Source organism: Lagopus leucura, unplaced genomic scaffold (assembly GCF_019238085.1).
Source record: "Lagopus leucura isolate 7727_CA_CO unplaced genomic scaffold, USGS_WTPT01 Super-Scaffold_1, whole genome shotgun sequence".
NCBI classification, from domain to species: domain Eukaryota; kingdom Metazoa; phylum Chordata; class Aves; order Galliformes; family Phasianidae; genus Lagopus; species Lagopus leucura.
Genome location: NW_024962250.1, coordinates 40,084,283 through 40,103,066, shown reverse-complemented (window position 1 = coordinate 40,103,066; position 18,784 = coordinate 40,084,283). Strand labels below are relative to the sequence as shown.

Sequence of the window (18,784 nt, the reverse complement as noted above, 5' to 3'; positions counted from 1 at the left end):
ATGAAGAAGCAAATTCCACGTGGCATTGCCCAGGTGGGACTGTACTCAACCACACACACCTAAACAGGCTCTTGCCAGCAATACTAGACTGTGTGGGAGCTGCTTACAGGTGTAAGTAATAAAGCACTGATTTGCACCAGCTGGCCCCCTCAGTCAACAATCCTCCAAACTCTAATGCAGTCACAGGGTGCTCACCCTGCTGAAATTGTATTAACGCTTCCAGCAGATACCTCTGAGCTCCTTGGCCCTGGCCACAAATCACCCCTGATGCTCACAGTGCAATAGACCAGCAAAAAATTAATTTGCTCATCTCTTGGCTCCTGGAAAGTGTAAGACTCACAGAACCCTATAGCACCTTTCTGGAAGGTTTCATCCCGGGAAGGGACAGAGGAAATCTGCGTGCATCTTGGGGACAGGGACAGCATCCCATCAGCACACCAAAGAGCCGCCAAATAAAATAGAAGTGTATTATTTTTGATCCTTAGCCACAGCAGGTTAAGCTCTGCAGAGGGCTTCTGCACAGAGGGCAGCCTTCCTCCCTCGGCCCACGGCCAGCAGAGTGCACTCCAAGACATCCTGAGCTCATGCAAACCTCTCCCACTGCTGAAACCCATCCTGCATTTAATATGTAGTGGCTGTAGACAGGAGCAACTGAAACTTAATTGTTTCTCTCTGCATTATGAAGAAGAATAGTGACGCTCCAATGGGATTGTATTTTATTCAGGGAAATAAACTCGTCCTGATTGTGGTACTTTAAATAATTCCCAGGATTCATTTCCATAGTGCAACAGGGGCAGCTTCACCAGCAGGAGTGTTGTGCATTAATATTTCCCTTTAACTTAGCAAGAATTCGCTTCTTTTTCCTGCTGATAATGCACAAGACACTCGTTATTTTGTGAATGTCAGCCTTATTGGAGTTATCTTTGTGCACCGCTTGTTTGCAAAATAGCCAGCCTACAGGAAGGATTGCCTTTTCCCTATGTTGTTTGCTATTGACAGGATGTCCAACTCCCTCCGTCGCCTATAATTTGAAGCTTATGGTCACAATGCAGCCAATACAGTGAGCAGCCCCATTTGTTGCTGGTTAATTAAATGTGACCCACTTCTTTCATCCTGCCCTTCCCTTCCACTCCGGGGAATTGCTGTTCACATGCCAGTCAGTGTTAGCGCAGCAGGGCAGAATATTATTTTGATTATTTGATACAATAGTGCTGCATTTTGCAGCCAAAACTGTGTGTGTGCTTAGGCACAAACAAGAACACGCTCGTCTTGCCATTGCAACAATACTGCCGTTGTAGGAAGACCAAAGCAGACAGCGTTGTATGTCTGAGTGTAGCAGGTTTACATACAACCAGCCAGTCCATCCTGTAGGCATGGGGCATCGGGGCAGTGTGTTTATAGGGATCTAAGAGGACCTCCTCCTTTCCTCCTGAGCCAGGAGATGGGGTCCTCGAGGTGGTCACGGCTCGCATAGATTAACTAAAAGCAAGCAGCAGTACAGCAGCAGCAACTTGTGTGCATCCCTACTTCTGCTCCTACCAAACATAAATGTTCCTTATGGCCACCCCAGCTGGGGGCACTTCCAGCCCTGTTTCTGGCAGAGCTGCTGCTGGTTCCATCCCTATGGCTGCTCCTCCCGGCTGGCGAATCAGATGAGAGAGGGCTGAGACACACAGCATCTCACAGGCCAGCTTCTGTTTCTCTGCCCTGCAGGAGTCTGAAGAAAAACCAGTGGAGATGTGCAGGCTTTGTTTCAGCTGCTCACAATACTTCTTTCCACGGTGTGGCTGGTGCCCATTGCAGAGCATAGCCATGCCCTCTGCCAGCCCCAGCCCCAGTGCACTGCTGAGGTTCCAAATTTAAGGCAAGGGCTGCTTGCAGGGCTCCCTTCACTGAGCACAGGTAGTTGTGAGCACGGGAGCTTCCTGCAGAGGGAAAAAAAAGACCTCAGGGTGGTGTGAAACACAGTGCATGGAGCAGAGACAACCCTGGTCACTAAAGGTAGACCTTAACATAGATTTTACTGGGCAGCGGTCCATGCCCAGGTAAGGCTGAAGAAGGCTGCACGACACTGTCCATGAAGCCACCTCTCTGGATCCAGAGCAATAACCCAGAATGCAACTTTTAGCCATGGAGCATAACCCATGCCAAGAAGCAGCATCATCCTGGGGTGCAAAGGCACCAAAAGCAACAGGGTTCGAACTGAGGGAAAGGGAAATATATTGAGGAGAGCAAGCCCAAGGCAGACAGTAACATTTAATTTGGCCTTGGAGAGGTGTATCTCCCACCACAGGCTCAGATTGTCTCACCCATGTAAATTCTTCAACGCCAGGAGGATTCTTCTCAATTCACACCAGTTCCTGTAGAGCAGACTTAGCCTGAAATTAGGTAGTTTGCTGTAATTTATAATAGTTCTGAGACTTAAACTGCACCACTGAAGATAACAGGTGTGTCTAAAGGGTCCGTCACGCTTAGTTATTTATCTAATAACTCCATCCCTTGGAGGTTTGGCCCTAAACATTGTTAAATGAGCCTGTTTCAATTTTCAAAACAAAACCCATCTTAGCAAGAGAATGTGAGCAGCCCCATGGCAGAAACCTGTGGAGTATATATGGGGCTACACTGTTAGAAGCATTACATTCCCAGATCTTTTGTTATTCAGGTAGCCTAATTCAGCTTAATTTACTTTGTTTTATTTTATTTACCACACTTCATCCTGCAGCAGAGGGGCCTACAACATGCTGTGACCAAAATGCCTGCAAAAGGCCAGCAGAGCTCTGGGTGCACACAGAGGGGCTGTGCATTGAGGATGATGGGGGCAGCACCCAAAGAGAGCCTTGTTTTGGGGTTAAAAGTGACAGGTGAGCCTTTCTGGGGATAAATGAAAGCTGTAAGGGATTTGAAGGCCAGCTTTCTTCTCCAAAAGAACAGTGATGCAGTGGCACTGGTGGACTCACTGACCCTGGAGGTGTTCCAAAGCCATAGGGATGTGGCACTGAGGGATGTGGGCAGTGGGCATGGTGGGGTGGCTTGACTTGATGATCTTGGAAGCCTTTTCCAACCTTAGCGCTTCTACGATCCCATGATTCTACCTCTCCCTGCAGACCTTTGCAAAAGCAGTAACATTTAAATGTTCTGAAATCAATCAGGTACTTCTAAAAAAAGCCACGCCAGACGTGGCACTATTCAGGGAATATCATTTGGGCACTTAACCCGCAGAGATTTAAGTGCCTGTTTAATTTCAACCCGAGTGATTTCCATGAATTTCAGCCGCAGTGCTTTTGTGGGAAGGTTTAGTGGTGCCTTGGCCTCTGCAGCACTGCAGCCCCAACTTCCAAGAACGAGTGCCAACGGCATGCTAACACAATGCTGAGCCCCTTCTCATGGCTGTTCTATGGGATACAGCAACCATTTAATGGTTTCAATCCTCTGGACCCAATAATATGTGTCTGGGTTGCAACAATCTTGAAGTTAACTGTGTCAGGTCCAGAAACTCCTTTTGGAGTTACTGATTTTCAACCTGCAACGCTGACCAGAAGGTACATAAGGAGGCTTTTTGCAGCATCACAGAATAGCCAGGGTTGGAAGGGACCTCAAGGATGAAGCTCCAACCCCCCTGCCACATGCAGGGCCACCAATCTTTCCATTTAATACTAGACCAGGCTGCCCAGGGCCCCATCCAACCCGGCCTTGAACACTTCCAGGGATGGGGCATCCTTACGTCCACCTCCTGAGAAGTGTCCCCAGCAGGACAGGGCCTGCCATAGATGGGTGAAGAAAAAGCACAGCATCTCCACAGGGTCAAAATGGCTTCTTGAGGAGGCCCATATGTGACACTGTAGGTCTGCTGGCTGTGGGATTAAGGAGACTGAATGGAGGGGGGCAGAGCCTTGGGTGTGTGTTTGACCTGGGTTGGGTTCACCAAAGCCCAGAAAATGTGGCAAAGCTGTCACATCAGGGTCAGTTCTGAAGGTGCATAGCATCACAGAGAGGGCTGGAGGTTGGCTTCAGGCAGAGCAAAGACAACAAGGCAACAGACAACTGAATGTAATCCACAATCCACTGAAGGCTGTGCTGCCACCTGTGGAGATCTGCTGAGGCAGATGCCCCCAAATTCTCCTTGCAAGTGAAAGATGGGCAAAGAGGGGCACTTTTCATCCTCCAGCAGTGCCTGTGCTTTGGGATAGTCAGATCTACCACCCTGGAGGGAAGTACCAGCCTGTCTCCCCTCACCCCAGATACCTCAATGCTGAGTGACCCACAACCTGGAAATCCTTTGCCTCCGGACGCAGGGCTCCATCACACCCAGAAGTCTTTTTGCACATGGAGCAGGAGAAAATCTACAGTGTACTGTCACATCCTATGGTCAAGTAAGAAGATCGTTGGTGAGGCTCTGCTGTTTTCTCCAGTACATGTCTATAGCAGGGAAGCATGCTGGCCTGCACACACACCAAGTGCCCTACGGTATGGGCACAGCTGGAGGCACCACCATGCATTTGCCAGTCTTACTAACAAAGCAACAGCCAAATGGATTTTAGCGTGTGTCTAAATACCAGGTTGGATCTCTGCAAGCCTTCCCAGCCTTCAGCCAGAATAGAAAACATCCGTGAATCCCCCAGGTTTTCTATCGGAAGAAGAAATGGTTGGACACAGAATCAGTTCTCTAGATGCTGAGAGAGTGGTGAGGTGCTGGAACAGCTGCCCAGAGAGGCTGTGATGCCCCATCCATCCCTGGAGGTGTTCAAGGCCAGGTTGGATGGGGCCCTGAGCAGCCTGGGCTGCTATGAAATGTGGAAGTTGGTGGTCCTGCATGCAGCAGGGGGGTCGGAACTTGATGATCCTCTGGGTCCCTTCCAACTCAAGCCATTCTATGGTTCCATTCCATGATTCTATGTCCAAGCCCTGTTAGCACAGTCCCACCTCATGCCAGAGGGGTCATAAGAAATCCTGCCACTGCTCCAGAGCACATCACTTGGTCCTGGCCTTGAGCACTAATCCTTAATTGATACAGGCAGGGGAGGAAACTGAATGCAACCGTACATGTCCAGACTGCCACACTTCAAGACTGCAGGCCAAACCCTGCTCTGCCCCTCACTGCTGTGCTAATGTGATGGGGCAGATCCTGAGCCTCCTCGCCCGCATTAAGTATGAACTGCCTCAAGGCGCCCATGGTTTTAGTGCAACCCAAGGAACCAAAACAGAAGGAGCGCGGACACGGCCGGCTACTTCCCAACGAGCCCTCGGTGGTAAACGGGGGCAAGAGAGACCCTTCACCAGCGCACTTCCCGCACGGCCCCGGGGGAGCACAGCCCGGAGCTCTACCCGGTGCCGATGGGGGGTGCTGGGGAGCCGCGGCGTGCCGCCCCCCCAGCCCCGCAACCCGCCCCGCAGCGGAGCGCGCGGTCAGAGCGAGCGCAGCGCGCCCCGCACCGTCGGTCCCGCGCAGCACCGGCGCGCAGCGTGGTCCGCGGGGGCACCGTACGGCACCGCACCGCTCCGCGCATCCTAAGGCTAAACGCACAGCCCCGCGCATCCCATCTCCGGGCGCGGCGCGGCGCTCCGGCTCGGCACCGCCCGCTTCCCTGCGCACCCGGCGGCGGTGGCGGAGCCGCGGGGACCCGGGAGGCGGCGGCGGAGGAGGAGGAGGAGGCGGAGGAAGGCGCGCGGCAGCCAGCCACGCAGCTTTGACGTCGCCGGGCTGCGGCTCCCCGGCTCCGGCAGCCGGCACGTATAGCAGCACAACGTGACGGCACACGGCCGCCCTCGCTTCGCGCTCGCGCAACCACCGCGCGGCAGAAGGACCCCCGCCGCCCCCGCCATGGGCCCGGCCGCCGCTCCGCAGGCGCGCTGAGCGCCGAGGGCTGCCCGCTGCGCGCCCGGCCGGCCCCCAGCTCCGCGGCCCCACCTCCGCGGCCCCGCGCCCACCCCCGGACGCCCCCTCCTCCGCGCCGCGCGGGGGGCCCCGCGCATCATGCGGGGGCCGCGGCGCTGCGATGGCATCTGATGGCCGCGGGGCGCGGGAGGCTGCGGCGGCCCCGGGAGGCTCTCGGCGGCCCCGGGAGGCGGCGGCGGCGGCGGCCGGAGCCCTGAGGGGGCTGTGAGCGGGGCTCGGCCCGCGCCGCTCCGCACCGCTCCGCGCCGCCCGCTGCGCAGGGAGGAGGAGGAGGAAGAGAAGGCGGAGGAGGAGGAAGAGGAGGAGGAGGAAGAGCGGAGCGGTGCCCGCCGCCTGCCCCCAGCCGCCCTGCCTGCGCGGGCGTGCGCGGCTTGGCCGCAGCGGAGCGCGGGGCTCCGGAGGGCTTCGCGCTGCCTCTCTCCCCTCCCCGCGGCCCCCCACCGCCGGGCTGGATATGTGGATGCTCACGTGAAGATGGATGTAGCGATCGGGCTGCTGGGGCTGCTGACGGTTCTGCTGGAGGGCAGCTCCGGGCAAGGGGTGTACGGTGAGTGCGGGGCGAGTCGTGACCTTGTCGCGCCTGTGGCCGGAGATGGACGCGGGGTTGGGGGGGGGTCGGGAGGTGCGGTGATCCCCGCGCGGCCGCCGAGCGCCGCGGGAGCCGGCGGAGGCAGCACCGTTGCCATGAGACGCTGACACCGCGCGGGCACGGCGGGATGCGGGCCGTGGGATGCGGGCTGGGAGGCGGGGGGGGAGCACCGCCGCGTGCCTGGCCCCGACGCACTTGTTAACAGCACGGCTCCGGGCCGCCCGCGGTCGCGCAGCGAGGGGTGGGGGAGAAAAGCGCAAACTTCGCCGCGCTCCGCCGGGGGCGCGCGGTGCTCGCGGCCGAGCGGCGCGGAGGAGGGGAGCGCTCCTCTGGAACCGCCATCCTCCCCCCTCAGCTCCGGGCAGTGACTTGCAAATCGCGGGGATGCGCGTCCCCTGCCCCGCTCCCATCACCGCGGGGTGCGGAGAGCTCCGCCGGTTCACTCCGCGCCGGGCGGTGCGTGGAACCGCGGGTTCGCTCGTTCCTCCGCGCTGTCCTCCTTCCCCCCCCCCTCCCTCCCTCCCTCCCAACCTTCCCTCGGGTCGGGCTGGCCCCGTTTTGGCGGATTGCCGGTGGAAGCCGGAGGCGGGGAACACGGGGGAGGGAAGGGAGGGGGTCGGTCGCCGCCCGTTGCGCGGCCCCCTGCCCGGCGGCGGGGTTATGTAAGCGGCGGCCGCGCGGAGCTGCTGCGAGCTGAGCTCCGGCGATGGGTGTCGGGTGGACTCGGTGAATTCAGCCCGAGCTCCTGGCTCGCCACCCCCGGGTCGAAGATGTACTTTTTGTACCCGCTCCCCTTTCCTCTCCTATGTCTTGATTATTATTATTATTATTTTTTTTTTTTGACTGATTTTCTGTATCACCGAAAATATCGGAGGCTTCGTGCCGGCGCCAACGTGCGGCTCTCGGCGGCGGAGCGCCGGGTTCTGCCCTCCCGGCGCACAGCGCGGAGCTTTGGGTGCGATGGAACGGCACCGTTGGTGCGGATTGGAGAGCTTCGGGCACAGCTCGGGCTGCTGGAAAGGCAGCTCCTGCCCCAGGCTGAGCTCATCCGTGTGTACGCAAAGTGACGGGCGGGTTTATCACAGGACTTTGGTTTGGCCGCGATGCCTTTCTGTACAACGTAACGCCGTATTGGGGTTGGGTGAGTGAGGGGGGAGCGTTGTGAGCTCAGCCGTGTGTGGCTGCGCTGCGTTGGAAACCCATTTTGTGTGAATTCTCTGTCGGCTCTCCCGAAGTCTGTCTGCAATGGGCAGAGCTTTGCCGAAAGCTGCCAGATCTGGGGCACGGCCAGCGCCTCCGAAATCCCGCTGTGGTGCACGCATTTTGGTATCGGGTATTTGGGAGTCGGTGCTCCGAGTAAGATTTGCAAGGCGAGCCCTGGCCCGGGAAGGGGAACCCGTGTGTGTGTCCACAGCAGCACTGTGGGTGCACTTTAGTATTTAACTGCAAACCAATGCTCTGCGTTTCTATCCCCGGTTTGTACAAAAAATAGAATGAAGATCCCCTGATGTCTGGCTGTGCGTCTGCCCCTAAACTTTCCTCTGTTGCTTCTGAATAGCGAAGCTGCGCTTAGGAAGTCATTTACATGCATTTACAGCAGGGAATGGAGCTGGGGACAGATTTCGGAGTGATGGGGCCATGGGATGCGGGCAGAGCAGAGCTGGTGCCCCCAGGCAGGATGGCCAGCTCTCTGCTCTACCCAGCTTGTATTCTGCAAAATAATCTTTAGAGGAACCCAAGTGCTGCGTGCAGTTCTCCTCCAGTGTAAATTATGCATGACTTGCACGGTTAATAAAGCAGAAAACGTAAGTATTCAGAACATGATGGTTATCCTCCCGACAAACTTAGAGTTACAAGAGAAAGAATAGCTCATTGAGAAGGCCAAGGTGTGTGTGTGTGGAGCATTTATAAGTAGATAAATGGCATCACATCAAGGCTGTGGGAGTTTGTGAGCCTGGGGTCAGATCTCCAGGTGCCAACCTGCCCTGGATCAGGCACACGATGCCCCTGGAGTCCCCACGCACTGCCACCACTCCTGAAATCATGGAATCATAGAATGGCCTGGGTTGAAAAGGATCACAGTGCTCATCTAGTTTCAACCCTCTGCCCTGTGCAGGGTTGCCAACCACCAGACCAGGCTGCACAGAGCCACATGTGGGCAATACCCTTCCCTGTAACAGCCCACAGGTGAGAGGTTCTGCCCATCCCATCCCATCCCATCCCATCCCATCCCATCCCATCCCATCCCATCCCATCCCATCCCATCCCTGCAGGTGTGGATACCATGAGGGCAGTTGTCAGTGCTTCCTCATCTCAAGTGCCACCAGGAGCCACAGTGTTGGGCTGCTTAAGAGCTCCCGGGTCTCTGAGCCAGCTTGGGGCGTGGGGTGAATGCGCACAGCATCAGATGTGGCTGCAGGAGCGAGCTGGCTTCTCATTGCTGGTGCCTGCATGCATGGGTATTTATCACGTTAAATGTCAGAGAGATCGTCCTGCTTCCTTGTGCTGGCTTGGAAATGTTACTGAGGAGAGCTGGCTGTTGGAAAGGAGCAGCTTTGGGAAACGGGGAAACCAAAACCCAGCAGTGCACCTTCCAGCTCTGCAGTGTTCCTAGGATGGCAGTGGGGTCACTGTGTGCCAGTTGGGATCTTCCAGCTGCTCTGTAATGCAGCCACGTGGGACACCCTGCTCCCCATCCAGAGGGGATTCGTAATTGCCAGCTTTGGGCTGGCAGTGCTGGCGTGCCACTGCCCTTCCCTTTCCCTGCTGCTTGCCTGGTCCAACAAGTGGATTAGAAGGATGAAAGAAAAGGAAAAAAAAGAAAAGGAAAAAAAAAAACAAACCCAAACCCAACACTTAAACTAAGAGCGTTTTCCATGTTACAAAGGGGAGGGTCAGCAGCCCCAGATGCGTGGGGATGGAGGGCATTTCCATGGCAGTGAATGCGGGCGTTGTGTGGGCTGGGCCAGCCCGGCACAGTGCTGGGATTGTGCACGGGCAGCGCTGCGGCCCCGGGAACAGGGCAGGAATTATACGGTGCTGCAGGGACCGGCGCTGCCCTGCAGCTGTGTGCCTGCTCCAGGAGCTTCTGCACGAGCCCACTGCTCCAGGACAGCTTTAACTCTTTAACTGAGCACCAGAGGTGTGTCGTTCTGCCTGTGTGCTGCAGGTGTTCATGCAGGGATTTGGATTTGCAGCAGGCTGAGCAGCACAGCAGCTCTGGCAGCAAAAGCGCAGGGCATGGAGGTATGGAGGTGGCCATCGTTTCTGCTAACAGGTGTTGGGAGCGGTGCTATGCTTGCAGATAAGGGACTGGGCAGCATCCTGCAGCGTGGGGATGTGATTTAGGGCACCGGGAGGCAATAAATTGGGGCTAAGGGAAATAGAATCATAGAATCACAGAGTGGCCTGAGTTGGAAAGGGCCTTTAAAGGCCATCTGGTCCCAATCCCTGCACTGCATAGGGACACCCACAGCTCCATCCATGCTCAGAGCCCATGCCCTGACTGTGAGTGTGTGCAGAAACCAACACCTCTCTGGGCAACCTGTGCCAGTCGTCTAAAAGATGGAAGAGTGAAAACTCTCTGTAGTAGAAGTGTGATAAGCAATGGAGATTAAACCACACCAGGCTTGACTCCAGCCCTGCAGAACTGATGGAGACCCTTCCATTGGGATGGCGCATCTCTGCCATCGGGCATGTGGCGGCTCCCAGCAATCCCCCAGCACGCAGTGAGCTCTCCATGCTGCTTCTCACCCGCTAGGCAGCAGCTGATGCTCTTGGCAGAGGTGGTGAAATCGCCGCCTTTGAGTCCCTGTGAGGGAGATTTGGAGGAAATCGGGTGGCAAGGAAACAGTCTTTGAACAAATAAAACAAAAGCTCTCCTGGCTCGGAAGAGCAAAATCCAGTTTAATTAGAATCAGTCAGATGAAGTGCTGGGGAGGAAGGAAGCAGATGAATGATTAAAGCTCGGCGCTGTGTTGCTCAGTCTCTTCAGCATTTTGGGTACCTGATTTGGAGAAGGAATGGTCTGCTCTCTGCATGCATTGCAGTGCCAGCTTCTATAGGCACGCAGACATATGCACGCTCCTGTAGGGCTCCATTTCTTCTGCAGCACATCTCTTCCCCTGGAGCAGCACCTATGCATTCCCATCTTTTCTTAAACCTGGCAAAGACTCTTTTGGGGGAAAAGCAGTTTTCTGAGGGTGGATGTTCAAGGCAGGGCAGTTCCCTTGGTCTCTGATGGGAATTCAGCATTTGCAGTGCTGCTCCTTGCTCGAAGCCATGCTGTGTCCCCACAAGTTGAGAACCCCCAATTTACCTTTCTACCAGCCTTCATGTTATGTCTGTGTTGTTGCAGAAGCTCAGCAGGAGATGTGCTGGATGTATGACATCTTTAACATACAAAAGTTTCTTCTTCCATTAGCATAAGTGGGATTGGTGGGGGCAGCGTGGCTGGTGGGAGGTCAGTATGAAACCCACTGTCTTGCCTGGCCCCAAGCTTTGGGAACCAGTTAATCTATTTTTAATATATCAAAGCAACGACTGGAGTAATACATGTTACTTAGGAAATGGTGTGGACTTTAATTATGTTATTACTACATTACATGATTAAAACACTGTGTACCCTTCAGAGTACAGTGCATGAAATATGCTGGTGGATGGCTCAGTGTAGGAAGGGAGGGCTGGAAGGTCTGGGTATGTTGGTAACACCTCTGTATCCCAGTCCTGCTGGCAGCGAAGGGGCAGAGGTGTCTGGGGCGCCCTGCAGGGGGGCTGCAGAGGTGTTGAGGATGAGAGCTGCCCTTCTCTGTCCTGCTGGAAAGTAGAAGGATTATTAAACATGAGTCAAGGCAGGATTGCTAGGCGAGGAAACATGAGCTGGGTTTCAGCACACGCTTCTCTCTGTAGCTGTGAGCTGTACATATGTATGCCTGCAGTGCTCTCCAAAGAGCCGTGATAAAGAACTTCCTTCTCACCATTCCAAGGTCCCTTGGCTCTGCCTGGCACCTGCACCCCAGCATGTCCCTGGGTTGGAGACACAGCCAGCTGCAGTGTTGTGAGATGGAATAAAATCACCCATCAGATATGAGCATATGCCCCATCCCTGCAGGCATTCAAGGCCAGGCTGGATGTGGCTCTGGGCAGCCTGGTCTGCTGGTTGGTGACCTGCACACAGCAGGGGGTTGAAACTGGATGAGCACTGTGCTCCTTTGCAACCCAGGCCATTCTAGGATTCTGTGATGATTCTATGAGCATGAGACTCCTGGCCTCTGGGCTGCCTGTCTCTGGCCTGCTATGAGGTCCCACAGTGTGGGGGGTCACAGGTGCCATGAACACCTGAGCATCCCATGGACTCCGAGGGGTGTTTCTATAACCAGGTTCACTGGTGGCAGCCTTACTGCACTTTGTGGATTTCATCTTTGGATGTTTTTGTCACTTGGGCAGAGACTTTTGTCACCTGTTCAGGTGTTGGATATTAAGAAACATTTTTCCTCAGAAAGGTTGGTGGGGAACTGGCACAGCTGTCCAGGGAGTGGTGGAGTCCTTGAAGGTGTTCCAGAACCGTGGAGATGTGGCACTGAGGGACGTGGTCAGTGGACATGGTGGGGTGGGTTGGTGTTGGGCTTGGGGATCTTGGAGGACATCTTGCAGGGATGCATGACCAGCCCCACCTGGCAAGCCTGAAATGTAGGGATTTTAACGTCTCAGTCACATCCCACACAATGAGAGAGGTGGTCTGGGGCCAGCACTGTCATCCCTAGGGCTGGATTGGTGAAGGCAGAAGCCATGGGTCACAGAGTCACAGAATTGTAGGGGTTGGAAGGGACCTCTAGAGATCATTGAGACCAACCCCCCTGCTAAAGCAGGTTCCCTACACCAGGTTGCTTGATGCACCAGACCTAGAGCCTTCAGACCTTGGGATACAACCAGAAAAGCTCCCTCACTGGTTTGAAAGTAAACCTGCTGAGACTTGTATTCATAGATCGTAGGGCCATAAAATCATTAAAGTTGGAAAAGGCCACTAAAATCATCGAGTCCAACTGTTGACCACCATGCCCATTAAGCCATGTCCCTTTGCAGTCATTTCATGGGCTGATGAGAAGAACTCATCCCCACTGATTTAGCACGTATGCTGCCATGCTTGGTTCAGACCTGGAAATGGATGGAAGCTGTATCCACCCCACTCATGTGGGGACAATGCATTCCCAATGGTTTCCTTGCATACACACAGCAGCTCTGGCTGTTAGCACCTGGATCAAAACTCCTATTTCCCATCTCAATTCTCAAACTGGAGTTAAACCTTTTTGGTGTGGTTCTTGCTTTATGAATATTTAAGCCTAGGGAAGTGGAATGCTGAACTTGAAAGCATTTTTCCCCGCTGCAGAGATGAGATGACATAAAAAGATGTTAGTGAAGCTATAATGGGTTGCAGCCCTTCACAAGCAGTCTGGGAGGAAGGTTTTAGAAATGCTGCTGATTTTAGGTCCCTCTTCTTTGTGCTGTTGCTTAAGAAACTGCTTCTACTCTGTTTTGTTATGGGCAATGCCTGCGCAGGTGTTAGGCAGCTCTGTTCCATAGAGCAGAGAAGACTGTGACCCTGCTGGGATGGGGACCGATGTGTGGTTACCACCTTTGTTACAAGGATTAAGATTATATGTTTGCTGAGCACAATTGTGATGATTTGGCAATTGAAGTCATTCATTTCAGTTGCTTAATCTATTGCACACTGGTTTGCCCAAACTCCTTGAAAACTGATCCTCGAATCACAGAATCATTCAGGTTGGAAAAGCCCTCTGAGATCCCCAGCCTTACCCAGCCCACCCCACCATGCCCACTGCTCACATCTCTCAGTACCACATCTCCATGGTTCTGGAGCACCTCCAGGGATGGTGACTCCTTTCTATTGTCAGTCTCAGCCATGCAACAACAGCTCTTTGCAGCTGGAAAAGGGGGAGCAAGGGAAGAAGAGGATAGGCTGGTAGTGGCAGTTCCCTCCTGAGCCCCCACCACATCCCCCTACATCACACCACCACCTCCATCACGTCGTGCTCATCATTACTGCTCAGGGACTGTGAATTAGCAACTAAGCAAGCACATCCAAATGGAAGGAGGTAAAGATACTGGATGCTGCGTCAGGCTGCCCACCTGATTAATGGCTGTTTTTCTGAAGGTGGACTTACTCTGCTCTCCTGCTTGTTGGATTGCTTTCCCCCCCTTTTTTTTTTTGTTCTGCATTATACTGGTGGAATATAAAGCAATAAGGCAGTCTTGGCAGCATGGCAGTGCAAGGGTCAGACCAACAAGAGAGCTGCCACAGTAGCTGTTTTAGCAAAGGTTTTGTCCTCAGATGGTGGGGCAGAGTCCTGCCTGTGTGCAGACCTGGTACAGACCCTCCAGGTGCAGGGATGAGAGGACTCCACAATGTGGTGCAGCTGATACCATCCCCAGCGCCCAGCTGACATTTTCAGCTTGTTATTTTAGTTGCTAACCTGGGCTGTTTCCCACTCCCCAGTTTTCTCCCCTCTCCCCCGTTATCAGTGCCAAACAGCACAGTACCTATTAGCAAAACTTTGTAAATCAGCCACTTCCCTGCTGCTTCTCCCCCTGGAAGCAGCACCTCTCTTTCCACTCTGCACTCAAACAAGGCTACCAGTACAAAGTCAGTCATGGAGCTGCTTCCAAGGGGCATTGAACAGGCTGCCCAGAGAGGCTGTGGATGCCCCGTCCATCCCTGGAGGTGTTCAAGGCCAGGTTGGATGGGGCCTGGGCTGCTATGAAATGTGGAGGTTGGTGGCCCTGCGTGTGGTGGGGGGTTGGAGCTTCGTGATCCTTGAGGTCCCTTCCAACCTAGGCCATTCTGTGATTCTGGAGGTGTTCAATGGCATGTCTGCAGCCCCACAGCTGTAATTAATTGAGATCATTATTTAAAGCAGGGCCAGGCTAGCATCTGGCATTTGCTCCCACTGGGCTGTGAGCAGGCTTGGAGCAAGCTAGTGAAGCTGGAGCGTTCAAGTTGCTCTTCTAAACGTGAGTTTTTCTTTCATTGAAATGCTTCTTTTGCTTGCGGAGGGAGGTGGTAGGGGTGTTGGGAAGCCAATACTTTCTTAGCTGTGCTGCATAAACGGATTAAAGCGTGGTTGTGGAGGTGGCTGTGCTGTGTTGCTCGGTTCCCCTGTTGTCTCACGGGATGGGCTTTGCGGTGGGTTGTAGGGATGCTCTGCTCCCAGTGCTGCGTCGGTGCCTCTGGGCCTGGTTTGACTGAATCCAGCAAGGAGAAATGAGGTGATACTTTAGGAGAGGGCTCTCTGGGGTGTGCCTGGGCTCAGCTCGCTGGGGGCAAGGAGAGGTAAATGTGTTCTGCATCTTCAGGAGCTGTGGGAGTTATTCCAGGTGAGCACGGTGTTTCGACAAAGTGGAAAAGTGTTGGAGCTTGTTGTGGTTTGTGTTGTTTTTTTTTTTCTTTCTTTTAACCTACATGCATGTTTTCATGTAAAACAGAAAGGGGTTTTAAAACAGACGTTTCCAACTAAATAAAAACGAAACTGTCTCACTTAGAGGGTGTCAAAACACTGAAATGTTTTCTGGTTGTTCAGTAACGCTGTCAGGAGATTGTGGGATGTGTCGGACTTCTGAATTGGCTCTTCTTAGTGCAGAGGGGAGGAAGAAGTTTTTCACTTGAATTTATATAATGGCAAACCATGCCTGGTGTGTTGTGTCTGTGTCTTAGGTCACAGAGTCATAGGGTTTGGAAGGGATCATCTGTTTCGCCTTTGCCCAAGTAGGCTTCCTACAGTAGGTCTCAATGGTCAATGAGTTGATCTCCAACCATTCTAAAAATGTGTCTTTTTCAGTAACTTGTTGTTTCCTAATGTGTGGTACGTGTGCCACTGGTTCCTGCTGTACTGATGTGTGAGGGAATGATTCTAAATAAGTCTTTTTTCTTTAACTGAGGCTGCTTTTGCAGGTAGAGGTGAGGTCTGATGACAGCAGCTGGGTTTTGTGTAGCCCACAGTGTCCTGTTGCGTTGCAGCCCCAATTACTTGATGAGCTAATCCGCTGTAAGAGCTAGTAGAGTTGGTGGATGAGCAAATGTTGGCAGTCTCCCTTTGTGGTTGGAAGCTGTGCCAGCAGAAAACAGGGCTGAAATATTAACATGTACAAATGATGACTTCCCACGTTCTTGGGGTGGGACTTGATTCCTGTTGGTGTATTGAGACCTTCTGTAGGTGCTGTGTCTGCTCTTGGCCAAGCATGTGGTTCCTATGCACACCAGAGACCTGCTTGGTGGGCAGGCAGGTCCAAGAGCCTCTCACTTGCAAGCCATGAGTGCTCTCCTTGCTGTGGTGGGCAGAAGCTCTCACATTTTAATTAGTTTAATTAATGCCTATGTTTTGCCTTATAGGAAAGCTTAACTTTACCTCAGGCACCTGAACAAAAAGAGACTTTTTTCTACTGAGATTAAATATTCTCATAAAGAGAACATTTTGCTGCCCACGGCTACTCCATGCTCAAACAAGTTGAGTCCTCAAACTTCAGGGGCTTTTCAAATGGAAAACCAATACCCTGCAACTAAGCTCTATTTTTACCAAAAGGACCTTCCTTCCATCTGGTGCTTGATGGAAGCCCTCTCCTTGGTGCAGGAGATGAGTCAGATGATAGCCAGTGATTTCTAGGTATTTTTGCTTTAAGGGTTATAATATGCTGTAAAAGTGATGCACAAAGGCTGAGCATTAGAAATGAACCTTTTCAACTAAGTAATAGGAGTATGTGCTGGGCTGAGCCAGGAGGTTAAGTGCAGACTTATATACCAACCTAGGTGTTGCACAAGTGGGGCAGACTCAGTGTTTGCATGGCAGAATTGGTTTCCTTTAGGGAGATGCTTGCAATTACAACCTCTGCAGCTTTTGTGCTTGGTGCAAAAAACTCCCTCTGTGCAGCAAAGCCCTTGTTGCTGGGACTGGGGAGGATGTGTGGTGTTCTCCCAGGGTTCAGAGCTGTGTGGCCATCTGCTACTCCTTGGGGTGCTGTAAAAGTCTGTCCTCACATCTGCATGGGGTTCAACCAGCCAAGCAGGGGGAATCTTAGTAAAATGCTTTGCTGTGGAGTGGCTGTTTGTGGCCAGAGCCTGCATGCAGCAAGCCCTGGTGGCTCACATCCTGTGGGAGACCTGGGTCATTCCCAGTGTTACTGACACTGTGTGAAGGCAGCTGGGTGAAGCAGATCTGGGCAGTGCAGATGTGCCATGAGCAGCTCCTTGCAGGGCTGATGGAAGCTGCTGGTTGGAAATGCTTCTCTGACCATAAAGTCTCTCTATGCCGAGGCAGTGGGTGAGGAGGACTTCCTATCTTCATGATTTCATTGTGGCAGCCATTTCTCCACCCAGTGCATCCACATCATGATGTCTCACTGCTCTGTGGTCTTCCACTGGTCCACATGCATTGAACCCCTAATGGTGACTGTCCCTTGTGTGTGCCACTGCTTGGTCGCAGTGTACTTTGAGCAGAGCTAACCTTTCTCCTCTGCCCCTGTTTCTGATATGGGGTGGAAGCACAGGGAGGCAGTTGGGGGTGAGGTAATGCAGTTTGCTTCTTCAGATGATGGCAAATATGGCTAATGTCATGTGGGGTCTGATATGCAGTGCGTTGAGCTGATGGTTACTTTATTATGTGGGGCTTTGTCTTCATGTCCTAAGGCAAGCCAACAGCTTTGCATTAAGGAATCCTGATTTGATGAAAACCCACCAGGTGTTCTGCTTGCACCTTTGCTTTCTTGGCTGAGATTGTCTTTATTTCATACACCTGTAATGCCTCAGCAGTTCTGCTCTTGCAGGAATGAATCTGTGCTCCTTTCTTCCTTGCAAATGGCAAATGTATATGTTGGAAATACAGCACTTGCTTGCTTGTTCTGCAGGTATCAGCTTATAAAGCATTACATAGAAGGAGCGAGTGCTTTATTTAATTTTCTTCTGAGCGGTGTTAGCTGATGACAGTCCTGTTGGGCATAATGTTTGTGTGGCTGTCTCTGACCTAGGAGTCCTGAAGGTAGAGCTGGACCCTTCTGCCTTCCAGAAATGGGTGTTGGATGTTCCCTGTGCAAATTCTCCATGCAATTCTGTGAAAATCAGGTTCCCATAAGAACGTGTGCCTGGCTCGGTCATGCTGAAAGCATACAGTTGTGCTGTAATGAGCACATGAGATGCAATAGCTGTTGAAGATGCTCTTGTGGGGTTCTCACAGGCAATGTGTTAAGGTCTTAAACTCGCAGCCTTGGCTCCGTGGTTTTTGTTAGCTCTTCTGTCTGCCTCCTGTTTTGGCCATGTCTTTCTCAAAGCCCATTGATGATGAACTATGTGGGGTCCCATCCTGTCAAACCAATCTCTGCAGCCTGGAGTTGGCCCTTTGCTGTACCACCAGCACAGCACACAGCTGGGATGCTGAGGGCTGTTGTGCTGCTTTTGGGGTTAGAGAAGTTTTGACTAGTATGAGATCACTCATAGAAGAAGAAAACCAAATGCAGAACTGAGATGGCTTCAGCATTGTTTTGTATCAATTAAAACTTCCAGTTTACAGCTGCTCATAGCAGGAAATGTATTTTACAGCTTGAATGTGCAGCAGTGTCATTAACTCCCTAATTGCAAGGCTGTGTTTATCACTCATTAAAATGTTAATAAAAATTACCTAAAGCACTGGGCCTTAAAACAAAACTCTGAAGCTGTGTAATAGGGCAGATTGCATAGTCTCCTGCTTGTGCCTGGACCTTGGTGTGGGTCTTCTGGTGGGTGCTCCCAAAGGGTCTGTGCAGGAGGAGGTGAGAGAGGTGTTTCAGTGTCTGGAAAGAATCATAGAATCATTAAGGTTCAAAAAGACAGGGGATCATCTAATCTGACCGTCAGAAGGTGGTTTACCACTCTGCAAGCCATATGGAGGATGTGCTGCCAAGATCTTTGGGGCTATGTAGGATGGGAAGAGCAGGGGAGAGATGGATGTGGAGGTGTGAGCCAAGAAAGCAGTAAGCTTTAACGGTGGGCAGAGAACAGAGCTGTGTTGGTCTTTAAAAGACAAATGTTCTTGGTCTGCAAAGCCCTGAGGGTGGGAGTGTGCTGTTCGTGCATCACCTGTCGCAGTGGGATTGCTTCTGGCAGGGTTTCCAAGCCTTCACTGCGATGTAAATAATAATAATTAGCGTGTCCTTATGGAACACACTCCTCTTTATCTAGTGAGGATGTATCAAGCTGTAGCCCAATATGTAGTATGAATTTACCTATTCACTTAACTTATGGAACAGTCATGGCTGTGTTTGGA

At 52.7% G+C, this 18,784-nt stretch overlaps 1 protein-coding gene across 5 annotated transcripts in view; it reads left to right on the top strand.

The window, feature by feature from the left end:
- The first annotated feature begins 6,290 nt into the window (after positions 1-6,290).
- MDGA2 (MAM domain containing glycosylphosphatidylinositol anchor 2) overlaps positions 6,291-18,784 on the top strand; it is a 315,520-nt gene continuing 303,026 nt past the window's right edge. For all 5 annotated transcript variants that reach the window (XM_042868550.1, XM_042868537.1, XM_042868569.1 and 2 more), the window contains exon 1: positions 6,291-6,440. In XM_042868550.1, coding sequence (XP_042724484.1) covers positions 6,368-6,440 — 73 coding nt within the window. In that variant the 5' untranslated portion in view covers positions 6,291-6,367. The remainder of the gene's footprint in view (positions 6,441-18,784) is intronic.